The 18,276-nt window shown below is 41.8% G+C and overlaps 1 protein-coding gene across 2 annotated transcripts; it reads left to right on the forward strand.

Moving 5' to 3' along the window:
• The first annotated feature begins 1,971 nt into the window (after positions 1–1,971).
• clip2 (CAP-GLY domain containing linker protein 2) lies at positions 1,972–18,109 on the forward strand. Of its 2 annotated transcripts, XM_077546125.1 has the most exons (19): positions 1,972–2,106; positions 2,244–2,326; positions 3,301–3,494; positions 7,436–7,944; positions 8,819–8,943; positions 9,177–9,390; positions 10,573–10,770; positions 10,840–10,943; positions 11,055–11,115; positions 11,555–11,605; positions 12,655–12,954; positions 13,798–14,307; positions 14,377–14,428; positions 14,666–14,749; positions 14,835–14,991; positions 15,202–15,361; positions 15,467–15,655; positions 16,025–16,087; positions 16,178–18,109. In XM_077546125.1, the coding sequence occupies exons 3-19, from the start codon at positions 3,386–3,388 to the stop codon at positions 16,187–16,189; spliced, it is 2,898 nt and encodes a 965-aa protein (XP_077402251.1). In that variant the 5' UTR covers positions 1,972–2,106; positions 2,244–2,326; positions 3,301–3,385; the 3' UTR covers positions 16,190–18,109. The 2 variants fall into 2 exon arrangements, with proteins under 2 accessions (XP_077402251.1, XP_077402252.1); XM_077546126.1 differs by lacking the exon at positions 11,555–11,605 and having other exon boundaries at positions 2,084–2,326.
• The last annotated feature ends 167 nt before the right edge of the window (positions 18,110–18,276 follow it).

The raw sequence follows: 18,276 nt of genomic DNA on the forward strand, positions 1-18,276 counted from the left end.
TGAACAGTTGCATGATTTATGCTTCCATTCAATTCATTGTGATGCTCCTCCTGGCTTCTAAGGCCACCGGGGGTCAGCAAAATACAGTCACACAGACCAAACATGTGAGAGTAACCCTCAAGGATTCATTCAACTGGTTTCTTCGGAAAGTCAAATCTCCTCACCGTTATACCGATTTTATCCCACACCGCTTTTCCTAACCGACTCATCACATGACAGTTTGCTAATGTAATTAAACACGAAGATGTGGTAAATTTAACCAGTGGTCTGGTGATATTAAATATTGGTGCCACAATCCATCAAGTAGAACATATCTACTTATATGTAAAAGGTTGGTCAGGTGTACAATTAAAAAAAAAATATATATATATTTCAACGCGTTGCTTGAAAATGGTTAGAGACAAGGGCATACTGTAAATGTTGATTCCTGCAGTTTTGCTTCTTTGGCTGTTAAAGGATTAAAGTTGGGTTTAAGGCTGCACCAAGGTCACTTTCCCTGGCATTTATTTAATTCAAACAATCTTTTCTCTATTGTGGTGCATCATGCTCTGATAGGAATATAAAGGTCCTAAGCAAAAATGAGAATCCAAAGAGGCCCTAATTTCTTTTGCATGTAACTGTGTATGTAGTGAGTAATTGGCTAGCTACCAGATAACTAGGGAACACAACTACCTACAATACATAGTAGTGGTTTTCTTGATAACTACATTTCAATGCATGTTGTTTGTTTGGTTGGTTGGTTTTGTAAGTTGTGTATTTCATTGAATTATAATCAACGTGTTTTATGTAATTATGCCGAATTTTGATTAGTGCCCCTCACCCTTCTTTTATTAGAGTAAATAGCAACCGGTCAGTTATTCAACCAACTTGTTTGCAGGTTTTTGCTGACCTCTAGTAGACATGTGAAGGTACTGCACCTAAAAAGACGAGTACTGTACTGCGCAGTGTAGACATCGAAAATGTTTTTTTCCTTTTAATTTGTATTAATCTTTTTTTTTATTTAGCAGGTCAATACAATGAAATAAAGCCTAATATATATATATATATATATATATATATATATATATATATATATATATATATATATATATATATAATTGTAAATAAAAAATTACGGGTGTTAGTTAGTGACAAGTCACGTGATCGTTCAAACCGACAACTGGCCAATCGGGTCGTTCTAAATCTCGCCGGCCCGGAAGTGCATAACGCAATCTTGGGTGAATGTAGCCAAAAGTTAAATATGAGCATGAACCTCACCACGCGTGGATGTTTTGAGTGTTGACAGGCGGATGTGAGGTGACGAAACACTGAACAAAATCGCCGTATCACGCCCACGTAACAATAATTACGTCTTCGCGTTAATGTACCGATTCGCCCACACCAAACTCCGATCCGAATGTCTTCATTTTAAGAGTCAATTCAATTTGACACGAATTATTTTATGATACACGATTTTATGAAAGCCTATTCAAACTCTTAATTTTTTGTTTTATTTCGGCGTGGGTTTAATATCAGAATGGCGTCTTTGGACAACAAAATGACTGCTTTTGTTAGTGCTTATACTGGATGATAATGGTTGAGCGGGGCACACGTGAAGACTGCGAATGAGAGAATAACGTATGGATTTAATATCACGGTGTTCCATTTTTCGAAATTATAATATTGCCGAATTTTGCGACGGACGAAAATGAAGCCAAACGTTGTAAACGTAAAGTTGAGACTTGAGTATATTAGCCAGAAGGTGGTGGCGAGTTTAAATTCCCACGTTTTTGATCGGAGCGCGCCATTGGAAGTGTGGGAGGAGGGGGGCAGGCTGTAGTCATCTCATCCGTCCCCCAGGAGGCTCTGCTTCCCCGGCCTCCTTTGTTCCGTCTCGCCGGTGTGGGTTGAGTCAGTCACGGGGACGCAGCTCTAAGACCCCCCCAACAACAACAAAAAAGAGGAGGAAAAAAACACCGCTGAGAAAACACCGCAGGAGAGAGGGCGAAGGGAAGAAGAGCCCTGGAGGAAATCAGGCGAGACGGGCAGCGCCTTTTGGGAAGAAAGAAAAGTTGCTTCTGATGCGTTTGTGGTCACGAGGAAAAAGTCCGACAGACGGAAAGTAAGGTGCGAAAAAGACTCCTCGGGGACTCTTGCTTTTCGATGCTCGCTTCCGGGAAGCTAAGTGCTAACCGGTTGGACGTATCCACGCGGCGGACTCTCCCTTTCTGCTACCCTAAGCATCCATATTTGCATCCCCCCAGCCCAGGGAGTGGCATCCTCCCTTTTGCCTGTGAGGAATATTCCAAGTGGCTCCCTTTATATCTGGACCCTTGTGTGACTCAATGTAAGTATTTATTCAGTTTTTTTTCTTTGTTAAATGGAGGTGAGGTGTTTTTTTCTTCCTTGCCGCAGTCTGTAGCTCACAACAATGGATCAAACTGGATGCATTTTTGTGGAGGTGCGCATTATCTACCCCCCTCTCCATCCACCCTCCTGGGCACTATCAGGTGCAGGCCTCAAGATGGTGGAGGCTTTCATTTGTAACAATTAGCATCATCCTTGACCCATTTAATAGGCCTGCATGTGTCAGCCATCACCACATGCCACAATATTAGGGACCCGGGGGGTGGGGGCGATGATGATCATTTTTAGTTGTGTACCAACCTCTTGTGTGTTTGTTATTAGGCTGGAAATTGGAGAAGCACTGCAGTGGATCACACTGAGAGGTGCTTGTAATATTTTGGGGGACTGAACCAGAGGAAATGTGAGAAAATGGCAGATTGTGGAGCAGTTAGGATGACACACATGGAAATACACAATATAGGAAAAAAAGTGTGCTCTCATGATGAATACATTATGAGTTTTAAGTCAACACTTGATAAAAGAAATCGTTTTACAGAATGTCATTGTAATACAAATAAATTTATAAGTTATGTGGAAATAGTTACAATTTAAATTTTGCGAGCTAAACGACATCATAAAGTCATCATATTCTAAGAAAACGATTGCACTTGTAAAAGGGGGGAAAATCGTTTTATGAGAAAGTTGTAATAACGTTAAAGAGTTGTATTAAATTGACAACTAGCTATTAATGATTGTTAGCCTGCCTTGATCTATTGGCTAGCTTTCTATAGCTAGCTAGCATTTAACAACTAACTAGCTGTGACATTAAAAACTAAAACTGTAATCTTCCTCCAAGCGTTTAAACATGTATATTTCAGTGATGGCCACTAACGTTGAATTCTTGCTGTCTGCTTAACTTTGTTGGTTTTAACTCCACTCTCTCTTCCTGTCTCATAACTTTTCCTGCATTTCCAGCTGTAAAACATGGAGGGAGACGGTCACCACCCCCTGGCTTAGTGCCTTCACCGCCAGCCTTCGCCGCCTTTTTTTTTTATAAACCATGAATATGCTCAAGTCCAGTGGACTGAAGATCCCCGGGCGCGGGGCAAAGCATTCCAGCCCGATGGGAAGGAGCGGAACCTCTAGCTCCCCCGTGCCCCCCAAAGACAGTAAGTCACTTCCTCCTCCTCCTCATTCTCCGCTGGGAAATAAAAGAAAAACGTCTGGTCGTCATTTCTGTGGTTTATACTGTTTACTGACTCATAGCTGTGCTATGTGAGGCAATTTCGCGGAATACACATGATGCGCGCTACAATGGTCGTCTGGTTACATCAGCGTAATGGTCACTGTCGTAAAACCTTTAACTGTACAGGCTGTTTTTTTTTAGTAACATTTTACTACCCTTTAACTTTGTTCATTGGTTCTTTTACAGCATAAAGTTTTTAACATCATTTTTTTTCACCCTTACAATTTTTGTTTCAACAATACACTGGTTGACAGAAAAAAAAAAAGAATAAACTTTTGGGCATGGGCCTGTCTGGTCTCCGCAGCTCCAGTGGTGCATGTGCTCCCTCTAGTGGCATGCTAAACAATCACTGCCAAGTATTAGTCGTTTTTCACAGAGGATAAAGAATATATGCCTATGAATATTACAAACATCTGTTAAAAGGTTCTAACACCGTGAAGTTGATGCTAGCATTGTTAGCACGTCTTGTATTTTGTATTGCGTGTTACCATTAAGACAGCAGACTTTGGTAAGACAAAAGTTGTTGTCGGCCCTATTACAGGATAGTATAAACCTTTCTTCTACGAATAACAATAACACAAATAACACTGTATTTTGATTTACATTTTATCCAAGCTTATACAATTTAGTCAAATTCCATACGACACATTCTTGGGGGCATTCGGAAAAAAATTCAAAGTCTAATGTTCACTAAGATTTAACCGATTTTGATTGACATTTTACCCAAACTTACACAATTTAGTCAAATTCCATACGACACATTCTTGGGGACATTCGGAAAAAAAATTCAAAGCCTAATTAATGTTCACTAAGATTTAACCAATTTGTTCTTAATCTGTCCACCAGCCCTTCATAAGTTTCTGAAAACTCAGTTTGCTAGCTTTAAACTAGCAAATAAACAGTAGAAAACATCGCCGGACTTAACGAGACATTCTTGAGAATTTTGACTCCCAAGTAGTGCCTTATAAATCACAGCTTGCTAAATGTAAACACAGCTGCTTCCCACACGTTAGCCACTGAATTACAGCTTTGATGTCATGTTAACATCGCAGCTACATTACATTCAGCCATGTTGACATTGTAATTATGGCTGCTATTTTTAAAGCTGGGTCCCATTGTGTCGTTTAAATGATGATGAAGTGCTAAAGTGATTGGCGACTAATCCCACAGGGTGAGTGTACATTTTGTAAAAAGGTTGGATTGTATATTAACAACGCTAGCTGACGTTAGCTTCCTGCTTGATTCCACAATCCAAAAACCTGGTACATGAGACTCGGGGGTCATTTTTTTTCCGTTTGTGTCTTGCCGCTTAAATTGTGTCACGTCATCACGTCACTATCCTCAGTTAGGGATCAGAAAGATAATCCATGAAATGTTGCATGCGGCCTCACATCTGTTCGCGACCTGGGATCTGTGGTCGAGGATGTAAACAGGACTATCGAAATGTGCTACATTAGCTAATATGAAAAAAAATACACCCGCACGCACCCTGTATGTTCCTCAAGTAATCTCAATTTAGTGTATCAAAGGAGTCCAAATTATTTTGGATAACTGAAAGGGTTGTAATGTTTTTTTTTTAACTAGTGTTTTATTTCCCAAATGAAGAATGGCTCAATCGCGACACCTGCGCAAAAAAAGCAGCCAGCTGTGTCGTAAATAACTCTCCAACGCGATCTTTAGTTCGGCCCCCATTGTAAATAACTGAGGCGGGTGGTTCGGTGGCAAGAGGTGTGTCTACTGCCAACGTTGGGAGGCGAAGGGAGTTCTGTGGAGGTTTCATTGTGTGCATTGGGGGGGTGCGGGGGGCGAATGGCGGGTTTTCTCATTGCCCGAGCACAATGGTCAAAGTGGAGGCTTGTGTTGCCACTCTTGGCTCTGGGTTGGCTCCCTTTTTACACAAACGTTTCGCCTTGGCAACACAAATCAGGGCTGAGCCAAAGGCCTGGATGGTCACGTATAACTGTTTACCATTTCCTGTTTCCTTTTCTATTTATAAAGTGGTCCTTTAACCTCCTCCTGGCCCCAACCAGCCATACCCTGACGGTATAAACTAGGCGTTCTCAAGCATTTTTGGTCCATACGCCCTTTACAGGGAATAAGAATGCATACTAATTTACGTACACAGAAAATAAGTCAGTCACAGTACAACTTCTGAAATTCACGCCGAAATGGCTGCTTTAATCCAAAATGGCTGACTTACCCGTTCAATTTCGTCTGCTTAATTTCATATCAATCAGTGAATGTGGTGACAGGAGCAACTCTTTTTTTCTATTTTTCTAAGCCTCTTGTTTATGAAATTTGCCCCAAAATGGTTGCTTCAAACCAAAATGGCTGACTTGTTCTTTGATTTGGTTTTTGACACGTGACATGTCGGCCTCATTTTGGGTTGATTAGTGGAACTGGTGTCTTGTGCAAAAAAAAAATTCAAACTCTTAGGGGGGCGCTAGTGAGTTTCTTTGGATGGGTTTGAACAGGAAAAACACTTTGAAAAATCGGTGACTGACTTGTCAGCCCTTTCCACAATAACAGCAACATATGGCAGCAATTGGGGCATAAAGCCCCAGCAATGGGGCCACAATGCCTCAGGCAGGTCTTCAACTTGGGGTGGTTTGGAGACGGCAGCGAAACACACGCTACACATAGCCCCACTCGTCTGTGTTTGAAAATGCTAAAGAATAGCCGGTTTAATCGCAGATGCGTCTTGCTGACCCACTTTTTCGGCACCAATTAGAGTCACCCTTGTGCTGCGTGCTTACACACACAGATTGCATTTATTGCTGGCACGACACGGTCAAAGGGGATTGATGAGGAGAGGCGCACAATGTCTGCACTGTTATGGACACTGCTCGGTGTAACGCATTTCCTCAAATATATGCAATGCAAATTTTTTGTTCAACTTTGTCTCCAGATTGTCCCCATATCGTCGCTGCAGAGAGTAGAGTGCTTTCTCTAAAAAATAAATGCCTTACTTTAAATAAATGTAAATTTGCTCACAACTGTTCAAAAGTTTACACAGTGGCTCCACTGTAAAAAAAATATAAAATAATTCACCGTAGATTGTAGATTGTAGTAGATAGATAGTAACACTTCACCATCTGTCTCAGGATATCATCAAGTCTGACTTAACCTTACAAGTAAAGGACTCCTCAAATAAATGCCTGACTTATAATAAATTTCCCCAAATAGAAACCTCAAAATTGACAAGCCTGACTACCAATTTATAGATATTAGCAGGCTTCTTTTCAAATGAATGTCTTGCTTTAAATAAATAATCTACTTAATGGAAAATGAGGATGGGCTGACAACACTGCTTATAAACTTGAATATCCTCTGTGCATCAATTAGTTGCAGAGTTTGAAAAATAAACACCTCTCCCCTTATCAACGCCTCAGGAGTAACAATTCTGTTGACCAAGCTACATTACGTACTACAGATGTCACTCACTCCTAATGTCTAGCTCTATCCATGTACAATCATTTGCACCAACCAAGGCCTCCTCTCAAATTGATGCCTTACTAATTAATAATTCCTCAGCATGTGTGCTCCACCCGAACAATCGTTTGTACTTTTTTTTTTGTACTTTTCTGGTCAAAGAAATTAATGCTTTTTCACAAATACACGGCTTAGACAAAGATTTGTAAATAAATTATTTCATCTCAAATTAAAGCCTTACTTTCAATAAATGTTATTATATTTCAATAAGTATAGGCTCATTTATAACTTATATTGTGGCTCCATTCTGATACGTGTCACGCTTCAGTTAGTCACAACATGTATCCTCCATCTGAACTCCTCTGAAATTGACGCCTCCTTCAAATAATTCACCTGTTATAGTGGACTAATTGTTATAAACTTTGTCTCCAGATGCTCCAGTCAAGCCCAGTACGCCGCCCAAAGTGTCGGAGGAGGGCGACGAGGTGGCGGGCGACTACACGGTGGGCGAGCAGGTGTGGGTGAACGGCGTCAAACCCGGGGTCATCGCCTACCTCGGGGAGACCCAGTTTGCCCCGGGCCAGTGGGCCGGAGTCATCCTCAACGACCTCCTGGGCAAGAATGACGGCTCGGTGGGCGGCGTCCGCTACTTCGAATGCCAGCCCCTGCAGGGCATCTTCACGCGGCCCTCCAAGCTCACGCGGCAGCCGGCCGCCGAGGGCAGCGACAGCCTCTCCGTCGAGTCCCTCTGCGCCCATAATCAGACCCTGCAAGGTGGCGGCGGCGGCGCCCTCGTCGGGCAGCGGGCAACGGCGCCGCTCCGAGAGGGCCTGCTCAACAGCGCCATCAAGACGGGAAACGAGTCGGGGTCTAACATGTCTGACAGCGGATCTGTCAAGAAAGGCGGTGACAAGGACCTGAGGGCTGGAGATCGCGTTTTGGTGAGGATCAACGGATGGATTGGCCTAAACTAAATGACTAAGAATAAATATCACAAAATTAAGCAAAAAATATTTCAATGATAATTATCAAATTATAAAGGGAGTTTTTTTTTGAATAAATGTATATGTATATATAAAAAAAAGAAAATACATTTTACAATAATAAAAGACATTTGATAAAAAAAAATCTTATTTTATGAAAAAATAGTGGCAAATGTATTTGAAAGTCTAAAATATTTGATCAACATACAAAAGTAGTAGAAAAATAATCTTAAGTATGTATTTTAATAAATATTACATCAGAAATTCTAAATATTCATTGAAATAAACAATATTAATGGTAAATACTAATAGGAAAAAATATCTAAAAATGTTGGAAGTACACAATTAGAAATATCAGGCCATATAAATAATTATTACAAAAAATACAGACATTTTAGAAAAGTAGTTCAAAAGTGTATATATATATTTTTTTAATCAAACTGGTAGAATAAAAATGCGAATATATTATGAAAAAATGACAAAAACACAGCCATCCTGCAGTTACTTTACAATAACTTTAATGAAAAATAGCCAAATATTAGACAGAATATGAGGGAGGAAAATGAAAATATTACAACATGTGTATATTAGACAAAAAATAAAAATTGCACAAATGCTTTTTGCATTTTATGTTCTTACTGCATTTTATTGCAGTATTTGGTAAAACGTTTTAAATATTGTATTTTTTTCCTAATTAATTTCTTTCAAATATGTTTGTACTTTTTTTTCTCCTTTAATTAATTTCATCATTTTATTTTTATAAAAGATTATTTGACCCAAATACAAAAAAACAGTACAAACGTTAATTACAAAAAACATCTCTCTTTGTCAGGTGGGAGGCTCCAAGATGGGTGTGATTCGCTACATAGGGGAGACGGACTTCGCCAAGGGGGAGTGGTGCGGCGTGGAGCTGGACGAGCCTCTGGGCAAGAACGACGGCGCCGTGGCTGGTACAAGGTATGCACAAAACAAACCCCACAAACTACTGTTAAAACTGCTGCTGACCCTTGCTCCCACTTGCTCTGTTTGCACTAAAATGGCCGTTTCAAACCAAGACATGATCGTAAACTAATCGCCAAAGAGGGGTGGTGGTGGTGACTTAAATTCTGATTGGGGCGTATATGCTCCACTACTGTAAAAAACAACAACAATATAATTGTTTTCAATCTTTTTCCGCCGCCGTGCTGCAGATATTTCCAGTGTCTCCCAAAGTTCGGCCTGTTCGCTCCCATTCACAAAGTGATCCGCATCGGCTTCCCGTCCACCAGCCCGGCCAAGGCCAAGAAGAGCAAGCGGGTGGCCATGGGCGTGTCGTCGCTGGCACACAGCCCCAGCAGCTCGTCCATCAGCTCCGTCAGCTCGGTGGCCTCGTCGGTGGGCGGGCGACCCAGCCGCGCCGGCCTGGTGAGATAACACCCTGATAATTAGGAATGACTCCACGGGATGGGACTCGCTCGTCCCTTACTTTTCGCTGATAAAGCATCCGTGTCTTAAAAACAATCAAATGGGACGACATTGCATTGATTTTGCTCGGCGGTTCACGCCCCTTTTTTACTTTGCTTAATTGCTGGCAGCCTTTGTGATCAACTTTATTCTCCGTCAGTCGTAAAGATGGCAGCGTAAGCAAGAATGCTCGGCTTGAGTGATGGGGAAGTGTCCCCCATGATTAAACGACATTGATTCTCTTGAAATACACTTGGCAGAAAATTCTCCTTGAAAGCACAACAAATTATAAAAGTGCCGAAGAATGTGATATAAATCTAATCAATGTATTTGTATTGTTTTCCCCCCCCCTTTATGTTAAAAACAAACAAATATTTGAACAGGTTAATGGAGATAAAATCAGTCTTGTAAAATATATATATATATATTTTTTTTAAATAAACATTAGTTTTTAATGTATTCAGATATTATTTTTTATTATTATTTGTTTTGCATTATATATAAAAATAAATGCAAAAAGTAAAGATGCGATGATTACAATAAATATTTTGAGTGTACATCTTTTTAAATACCAAAATTATCTAATTATTATAAAGGTACATGTTTTATTTGTTGTTTAAAAAAAAAAATCTTAAATTCAAATTTTTCATTGCATCATTTATTTATTTTTTAGTCTGTGTCATTACCAGCTATTTCATATATTATATGAAAATATTTATATGAAACTATAATTTTAAAAATGTATTCATATTTTTTGTCCTAATGTGGCATACAAAATCTATTACAGCAATCATTATTGCCGTAACATTACACATTTAAATGATCCATTATTTATTTATTTATTTAGATAAACAAGAATAATGTCACAAATCAGCAGAAGTCAGCTTTATTGCACCGCAACATGTCCTGCGTTGTTAGTTTCTGATTCTTAAATATTATACAGTACATTTAATCTCTTGAGAGTATTCTATTCTGTATAGATTAATAATTTACCCCTAAAATATTTTTAAAATTTCCCAGGCCAAGCAGAAATGTCAAACACTACCCTAGTGGCTACAAAAATACAGCATCTCCTCGTCCTCGTCTAATAGTTTTTTTCTTGTCCTTGGCTGATATTGCGACAACGGATTTTGTTCCTGCAAGCTGACGGAAACATCGTCGCGTTACGCCCGCAAGATCTCGGGCACCACCGCCCTGCAGGAGGCGCTGAAGGAGAAGCAGCAGCACATCGAGCAGCTGCTGGCCGAGCGCGACATGGAGCGCGCCGACATGGCCAAAGCCACCAGCCGCATTTGCGAGGTGGAGAAGGAGCTCAGCGCCCTCAAGTCGCAGCACGTGCAGGTGGGAAACGTTCACTGGATAATGTAGCTTGTAAGGGGACTGTCCAACCTGACCTCATATCCTCTCTAGTACGTGTCGGAGAACGAGGGCGCCCTGCAACAAGTCACAGCAGCGTTGGCTGGCATGCAGAAAGCGAAGGTGGAGTTAGCCAATCAGCTGGAGGAAGAGAAACGGTAAAATTGGAAGCAGTCGCCTGTTGCTGACCAAAACAGCAGCACTTAGTGTAGCGTGTTGCTCTTATAGTGTGCATTAGCATGTTAGCATAATTCCATTGTTGTTTGCAGGAAGGTGGAGGACCTCCAGTTCAGAGTGGAAGAGGAGTCCATCACCAAAGGAGACCTAGAGGTAATCAAAATTTGACTCATCACTTGTTGCTAGGCAGAATTCCATGGCCACGTCCAATGAAAATAACACTTTATGGTCCCTCTGCCTCACATATTAGGTAAAGGACAAGACTGCTGAAAATATGCTTTAAGCCAGCTAGCATCACTTGTTGCTATGCCAAATTCAAAGGAGTACAGAATTGATTGGTTTATTTTTGATAGTATATCACTTGTTGCTAGGCAGAACTCCAGAGGCAAATGCAATTATAAGACCTGAAAGTCATGCTCCTTTTTTTGTTACTGCCTGATTAGTATGTTTCTCCAGCCCCACCTAGTGGATGTTGTGGGCACTTCCCCCTTGTCCCTGGTGCAAAAAAATGGACTCCCAGCTGTGATAAAAAAAAACTTAGTTATTTAGTTATAAATGATTTAGGTGCAGTAAAGTGTGTTTTTGCCAACAGGGAAGATGCAAGCATGACTCAGCATCCTTGGGGTTGGGTAAGAGGACCAAGGTGACAAAAATTTTCAAAAAAACGAGACGTGATCTTGCTTTGGATGCCACATTAACTTTACACACATTTACTGCGTTTCCTCTTGTATGCTGTGACATCTTCCAAACAAATCAAGTAGTGTCTTCAAAGTAGAACTGGACTTCTTCTTGGTCTCATTTGTTTCGTGCAGATGCTTGAACTGTAGATGGTCCGCCCAGTGGCTGCGCTCTTCTCACAATTTTCCACTTTCTCGCTGACACGTTGCTGTAATCCAATTTGAAATGTTTGGAAAGGGACGCAGAGATTCCTCTCTTTTGGCTGATTGCTTTGCTTGGAAATGACACTTAATGAAATGACATTGCTGCCGCTGACTTTTCTCAGAAAAATAATTAATGTACTTTGGATTTGTTGACTCTTCTGTGAAATTGAATGTCAGTCCTGTTGTTAACTTCCTTGGTGCTAAATAATGAATTCAAATTAAGTAGAATTTTTTTGTTTGTTTTTTATATACTGCAATGCAACAATATTTTAGTAATTAAATTTCTTCCAATAGTTATTTTTAATATAAATAAACTGCAGTACTAATAAAATAAAAATAACTTGGCTCTAGGCTAAGTTTTAGGTGACATGAATACATTAATTTATGCTTTATCAATAGTATAAAAAACATATTTTATAATAAATTTTATTTTTTTTAACAATTATACTCATGGAATGAGAGTGAGCATAAGTATAGCAAATCACTTTTTTATAAATAATATAAAGAAATATATGTAGAATAGATATAATAGAACTTGGGACTGTTTTAATTTTAATATGTCATTTTTTAAATTAATACAGTACACAACCATGGGACATTTCATTAGGCACACCTTCCCAATTCAACAATTGTACAAACAACAAAAGTGAGTGAGGAATTCCTAATAGACTTTGGGATTGGATCTGGTGTACCTAATGTTGTGGCCATCCAAGCAGGGAGCCGAATGAGTCCACAAAATTTTATTTGTAATCAATGTATATTGTGTTCCTAAATTTGCTAGTTCATATTCCTCTGTTCTTCCTGATCACAGCAAACCACGGTGGAGGAGCAGAGTCGCATCGTACAGCTAGAGAAGGAGCTCAACCGAACCAGGTCCGAGATGGAGACCCTGCGGGTTCAGTTACCGGCTCCTACCTCCGCCGAGGGTCCGGTACCCGCCGCCGCCCAAGCGCCAAATTCGGAGACGACGGCGGCGGCATTGGCGGCGAGCCGACAGGAGGCTGAGGCGCAGAAATTGCTGGTGGAGAAACAGAACCAGGAGATCTGCGACCTGAAGCTGAAGGTCCAGCAGGCCACCAAGGAGAACATGGACATGATGGACGCCTGGAAGGTAAGTAGCCAATCACAAGATGGAAGAAAGTCACTTCTGGAAAGGGTTGTTCATCATGTTAGTTGGCTTGTGTTAGCTTTTCGCCAAGTGTTGGCATCTGTGTGCCAGTGGTAGCCCTCAATTTGCCATGTATTGCCTTGGTTAGTTCATCAAGTTATATATGAATTGCATTGTCATCTTTTAGCATAGTATCTGTAAGCCACATTTTTAGTATCTCTGAGCTACGATTTAGCATATGATCATCCATTCGATGGCCCCTCTTGGTATTTTTATCCGTATGTCAGCCTCTGTTAGCGTAGCATCTGTTAGTCCTCTTTGCTAGTCATATTTTGGCCTTCACTATCCTATTATATACTGTATTGTCCTCTATTAGCTTAGTATTTGTTAGCCACGTGTTTCAGTATCTTTGAGCTTTGTTTTTGTTAGTCTTTGTTAGCCGTACATGGGTCTCTGTTAGCATAGTATCTGCTAGCCTTATTTTGGCCTCTATTAGCTTAGCATCTTTGAGTGTGATGTTAGTCTATGTTCATCATATGTTTTCCTTTGTAAGCTACACATGAGCTTCTGTTAGCCATCTATGTTTTTAGCATCTGTGAGCTACATGTTCGCAGTTCATTGTATGTTGGTCATCAGCCATACATCTGCCTTTGTTAGCTTAGCATTTGTTAACCACATTTTTAGCATCTGTGAGCTTCGTGCTGGCATATGTTCATCATATGTTGGTCTTTGTTAGCCGCACACAGGCCTTTGTTAGCTTAGCATCTGTTAAATGTGTTAGCATCTGCTAGCCATAAATTGGTTTGTGGTTTAAATTCTAAAGGATTTTTACTCATCCCCGCCCAGGCTAAATTCGACTCTCTCGTGAGCGGCCACCAGCAGTCCCTGGAGGAGCTGAAGGCCTCGTTCTCTGGCGACCAGTCCACACCTGAGGGCCAAGAGCCAGGCGTCCAGGAGCTGCGGGCTGCCCTGGAGGGCCTGAAGATGGAGCACCAGCTTGAGGTGGAAAACCTCAAGGCCAAGTACAAAATCGAAGCCGCCATCCTCACCAAGGAACGCGAGGACCTTTGCGCTCGCCTCCAGGAGGCCAAGGACCACACCGGTAGGGAGGCCTTGGCGGAGGCCGCCGACAAACTGCAAAGGGCCGAGAAGAGGATGCTGGAGATGGAGGCGCTTCAACGGGAGCGCGACCGAAGCGCCCAGGAGCTGAAGGAACGGCTCGAGATATCCGAGAACAAGGTGTCCGACTACCGGGCATTGCAGGAGGTCAGCCAGGAGGAGGTCCAGAAGCTGCAGGAGAAGCTGAGGGTGACGGCTAATCAGTTGCAGGCCATCCAGACCGGCCGTGAGGCTAACGTGAGTGAACTAGCAACACTAGCATCCGCGGCCTGCTTGACAGTTTTGTGTAACGCTTTATTGTCATAGGTGATCGGCGACAACCACCTTTCCGACGAGAAGCTAAAGCAGAACATAGAAGGTATGACTTAAATTTCGTCCGACAGCCGGTTTAGGGAGCAAACTAGTCTGGCCTAAATTACTGTAATTGCTCGCCTTACTGTTTTGTTTAACAGGATTGTTATTTTACTTTTCTAGTTCAAAGCCAAATCAAACGTTTCTCTAATGTACCCTACGTATCTCGTTTCGACTTTTATGGCAGCGCGTTCAGTCAGCACAGCAGTTACACCAAAGATGTAAACAATTGTCTCCCTTGCAGAAACCATGGAGAAGCTGCTGAAAAGGGAAAAAGAGGTTTCCACTCTCACCTCTCAAGTTGAAGCCCTCAAATCTCAAATTGGAGGTAAGCCTACCAAACTATGTTACAGTACAGTATTTACTCGACAAACTCGAAATTTTTCCTGCTATTTCCACTTTTTAAATGGCAGTTCTGGAGGGGAAAGTTCGTACGGGGGAAAGGAAGGCCGAAGCCCTTGCGCGGGAGAAGGTGCGCATAGAGGCGGAGCTTGAGTCCATGACCAGAAAGTCCCATGACGCCTCTGGGCAACTGCTCAGCATCAGCCATGAGCTGTTGAAGAAAGAGGGGTATGTTGCACATTTTAGCTTAGCATCTTTTTGTCATGTTTGTCATATGTTGGCCTATTGTTTTTGTTAGCATCTCATAGCCAAGTACTAGCATCTGTTAACCACCTCTTAGTCTTAGTCGGCGTTTGTGAGCTAAATATTTATATGTGCGAGCCATATTTCTGAATCAAAATAAGTTTTTTTTGTGACTCTGTACTTCGTTCATACCAGGAGCCTAAACGAGTTGAGAGTTTTGCTCCTGGAGTCGCGTCGCCACTCTCGTGAGATGGACAAAGACCTCAACCGTGAAATGCGCAAGGCCGAGTGGAAGGTGAAGGAGCAAAAACTGCAGGACGATATCAAGACGCTACGGGAAAAACTCCTTATGCTGGTGAGAAACCAGGGACAGCCCAGTTCACAATATGGCAATAGCGGTAGTGCAATAGAAACCACCTGTCTCCGTTCCGTCATATTTTTTTACGTGCCTTTATTTCAGGGCCGTGAGAGATTCTCCCCAGACCACCGCCGTCATTCGATGCTGGACCCCTCGGCTCTGGACTCTGAGGTGACCCGCCTGCGCCAGCAGTTGCTCAGCACTGAGGACGCTCTGAGGACGGCCCTGGAGCACAACCAGCACGTGGACCAGCTGGTGCAGGCCATGGGCAAGCATCCGGAGAAAAGCCCGGTAAGGCACTATGTAGTATATTTACTCAAATAGTGGCCCTCCCTTTGAATGGATGCCGTACTTAAGTTAGTTGCCAGGTGAACTATATAACAATGAGAATAATTCTCCGTCCATCAATCAATGGACAGCGCAGCATCTGTCTCCACCCTGGTACAAATAAAAGCCTCCTCTCAAATGGATGCCTTACTCCAATAAAACCCCTGGTACTGCATGCAGCTGATTAAATAAATGTCTGCCACATTTGAGAGAACCCATTAAAGTGAAGTTTGTAAACTTTGTCTCCCGCCCTAATAAAATAATTCATACAAATGAAGATGTCCTCTGAAATTGATGCCTCCTTTCAAATAAATCCTGGTTCTTAATTTTCAGATGCACGGAGCCCACAAGTCGGCCAATGGAATTCCCCATCGGGAGCCCAACAGCACTCAAGACGTGCGTATAATTTTTCAAGGGACTTTCTTCCATGGTGTACACCCACCGGTGCTAAAGTATCTGTTTTTGTTGGGGCTGCGGTGTTTTCAGGAGCAGCACTGATACAAGCTGAGAAATCATTAACCGGGACTCTGAGGAACGTCCAATCCTGCGACGGACGTATGAAGTTGATACTGTAACCACGCATGGTCGGCGAAAAAGCACCTATTAGCCACTTGCAGGGACCAAGTCTGTAAATTAAACGCCTCATGGGATTCTTGAGAGAAATTACCTACCCTCGAAGGCTAATTTCTTTGTTCAGTAGCAGGAACGCCTCGAATTCAAGAACTTTCCACTGGGTCACTTTTATTGTTTGTTCTTTTATTTATTACACTATGAAATCTACCAATGGACTTGCAGATGACAAAAAGATTCCTGTGTTGTTTATGGGATTAGTCGACATGCGAAACGGTCGGCGTCACAAACTGTAAAATCATTAACGAGCATTTATTGACCGACACTAAAGTGATATTTCAAACTAAACGTCCAAAAATTTGGGATAAAAATCTAGAGCGAGTTTTTTATGCCAAAATGAAGCCATAAATTAGCCCAATGATACGCGCCTTACCTCAACTATCCCACCGAAAATAGCAGTTGTCGCTTTATAAACCGCTGTGAGCTAATTGGAGTGACAAATCATGTCCAAGGTACCCCTAAAACTAAATTTCCCATGATGACTCACTAAGCTAAAACCGTTACAAGTAACAGTACTCTTCCATTTTTCCATTAGTGGCCAATTCTAGCGGGGTCTAAAAATTGAGCCAGGGTGTCTTTGGCCCTAGCTTGTATGGGTCAGGACTGTCGATAGAACAAGGTGTATTGTAGGAGTCCGTTTCTGTACCTGGCCTAGAGTAAAGTCTTCACCGCAAAACTCCTGAGGTAACTGGTTGTACCTGTTCCAGATCCGGAAAGACGCCAAGGTATGGTGTCTATGATTGGACTCCCAATGGAGGCCCAAAAAAAGTAGTAGGTATGTACAGATCTAATCTTGAAACATAATCCTGAATGAAACCCACTGTATGATTGGACTCCAATTGTCATAATTCATAAGGACCCGCAAGGAAGGAGTCCAGGTGTGTCCCTCAAGTCTTTAGACTCCCATGTAGCTAAGGCCCTAAAAAATACAAGTTACAGTAAGTCCCCCCACAGTATCAAGCTATTATATCTCGTACCTGTTCCAGGACCAAGAGGATCCTGACCCACAGTGTCAAGGGTGCAAAAGAGGGGACCAACCTAGTGACAAACCATAGCACCTTTAAAGGTACACCAATGGACATCATAGGGCTACTGTCTACCTGTTCCAGACCCCCCCCAAAAAAAAAACCTCACAGGTACCAGGTGTGTTCCACAATCTGTAAATGTCGTGCTAAGGTTACAAGACATTGTGCCTTTTCAAGTACAATGATGTAAACTGCAGGGCTACTCTGTACCTGTTCCAGAACCAAATAAGTATGCTCTCCCTGTTTTGGCTTGTACTGGCACCTACCGTCCAAGGTACCACCCCAGTGACAGATAATTGTATCCCTTAAAGTGCATGAATGTACACTATTAAGGTTCCGAGATGCTGTCTGTACCTGTTCCAGCGACAAAATTATACTGGCTAAATTGCTCATCTGCAAAAGTCACGGTACCAAAACCAACACATTTGAGGTCCCCATCCCAGAAACAAGGCACTGTACCTCTTCAGGCATACTAATGTATGTACACCGTAGGGCTGTTATGGGTACATTGTACACATTAAAACTATATAAGTACATTTCTCTGATTGTGTAGGAACAATAACACAATGACTGGTGGTTTCTTGGGCTAAAACCTGCCAGCATCCAAGGTCTTCCCACTATTCTCAATGAGGTTCTGATTTTTAGTTGGCCATTAATGGCAAAAGAAGAGATCCACACTCGTACTGTAACAGGAACGCTCATTATCGGGATTTCTGCCGCAATGCTTTCTGAGACTGACTCATTAAATATTTACAACCCAAAACGGTTTTCTTCTCACTGGCTGTTGCTTCTTGACATTTGCAGAAGTACTTGAATGCATCTTCAATGCGCCAGAGCAGGAATGGTGGAGTTCTAGGAGTGAAACGTTGGGAATTGGGACTAATTTGTTGTTTTTTTGTTGGTGTTTTTCACTTGGATTAGAATTTATTC

The sequence above is a fragment of the Vanacampus margaritifer genome, chromosome 16 (genome assembly GCF_051991255.1).
Source record: "Vanacampus margaritifer isolate UIUO_Vmar chromosome 16, RoL_Vmar_1.0, whole genome shotgun sequence".
In the NCBI taxonomy this organism is placed as follows: Eukaryota; Metazoa; Chordata; class Actinopteri; order Syngnathiformes; family Syngnathidae; genus Vanacampus; species Vanacampus margaritifer.

Bases quoted from the DNA above. Each gene is read 5' to 3' on its own strand.
- clip2 (XM_077546125.1), top strand. From the start codon at position 3,386: ATGAATATGCTCAAGTCCAGTGGACTGAAGATCCCCGGGCGCGGGGCA. The intron at 9,391-10,572 runs GTGAGATAACAC...TGTTCCTGCAAG, and splicing joins GACCCAGCCGCGCCGGCCTG to CTGACGGAAACATCGTCGCG. The intron at 15,362-15,466 runs GTGAGAAACCAG...CCTTTATTTCAG, and splicing joins GGGAAAAACTCCTTATGCTG to GGCCGTGAGAGATTCTCCCC.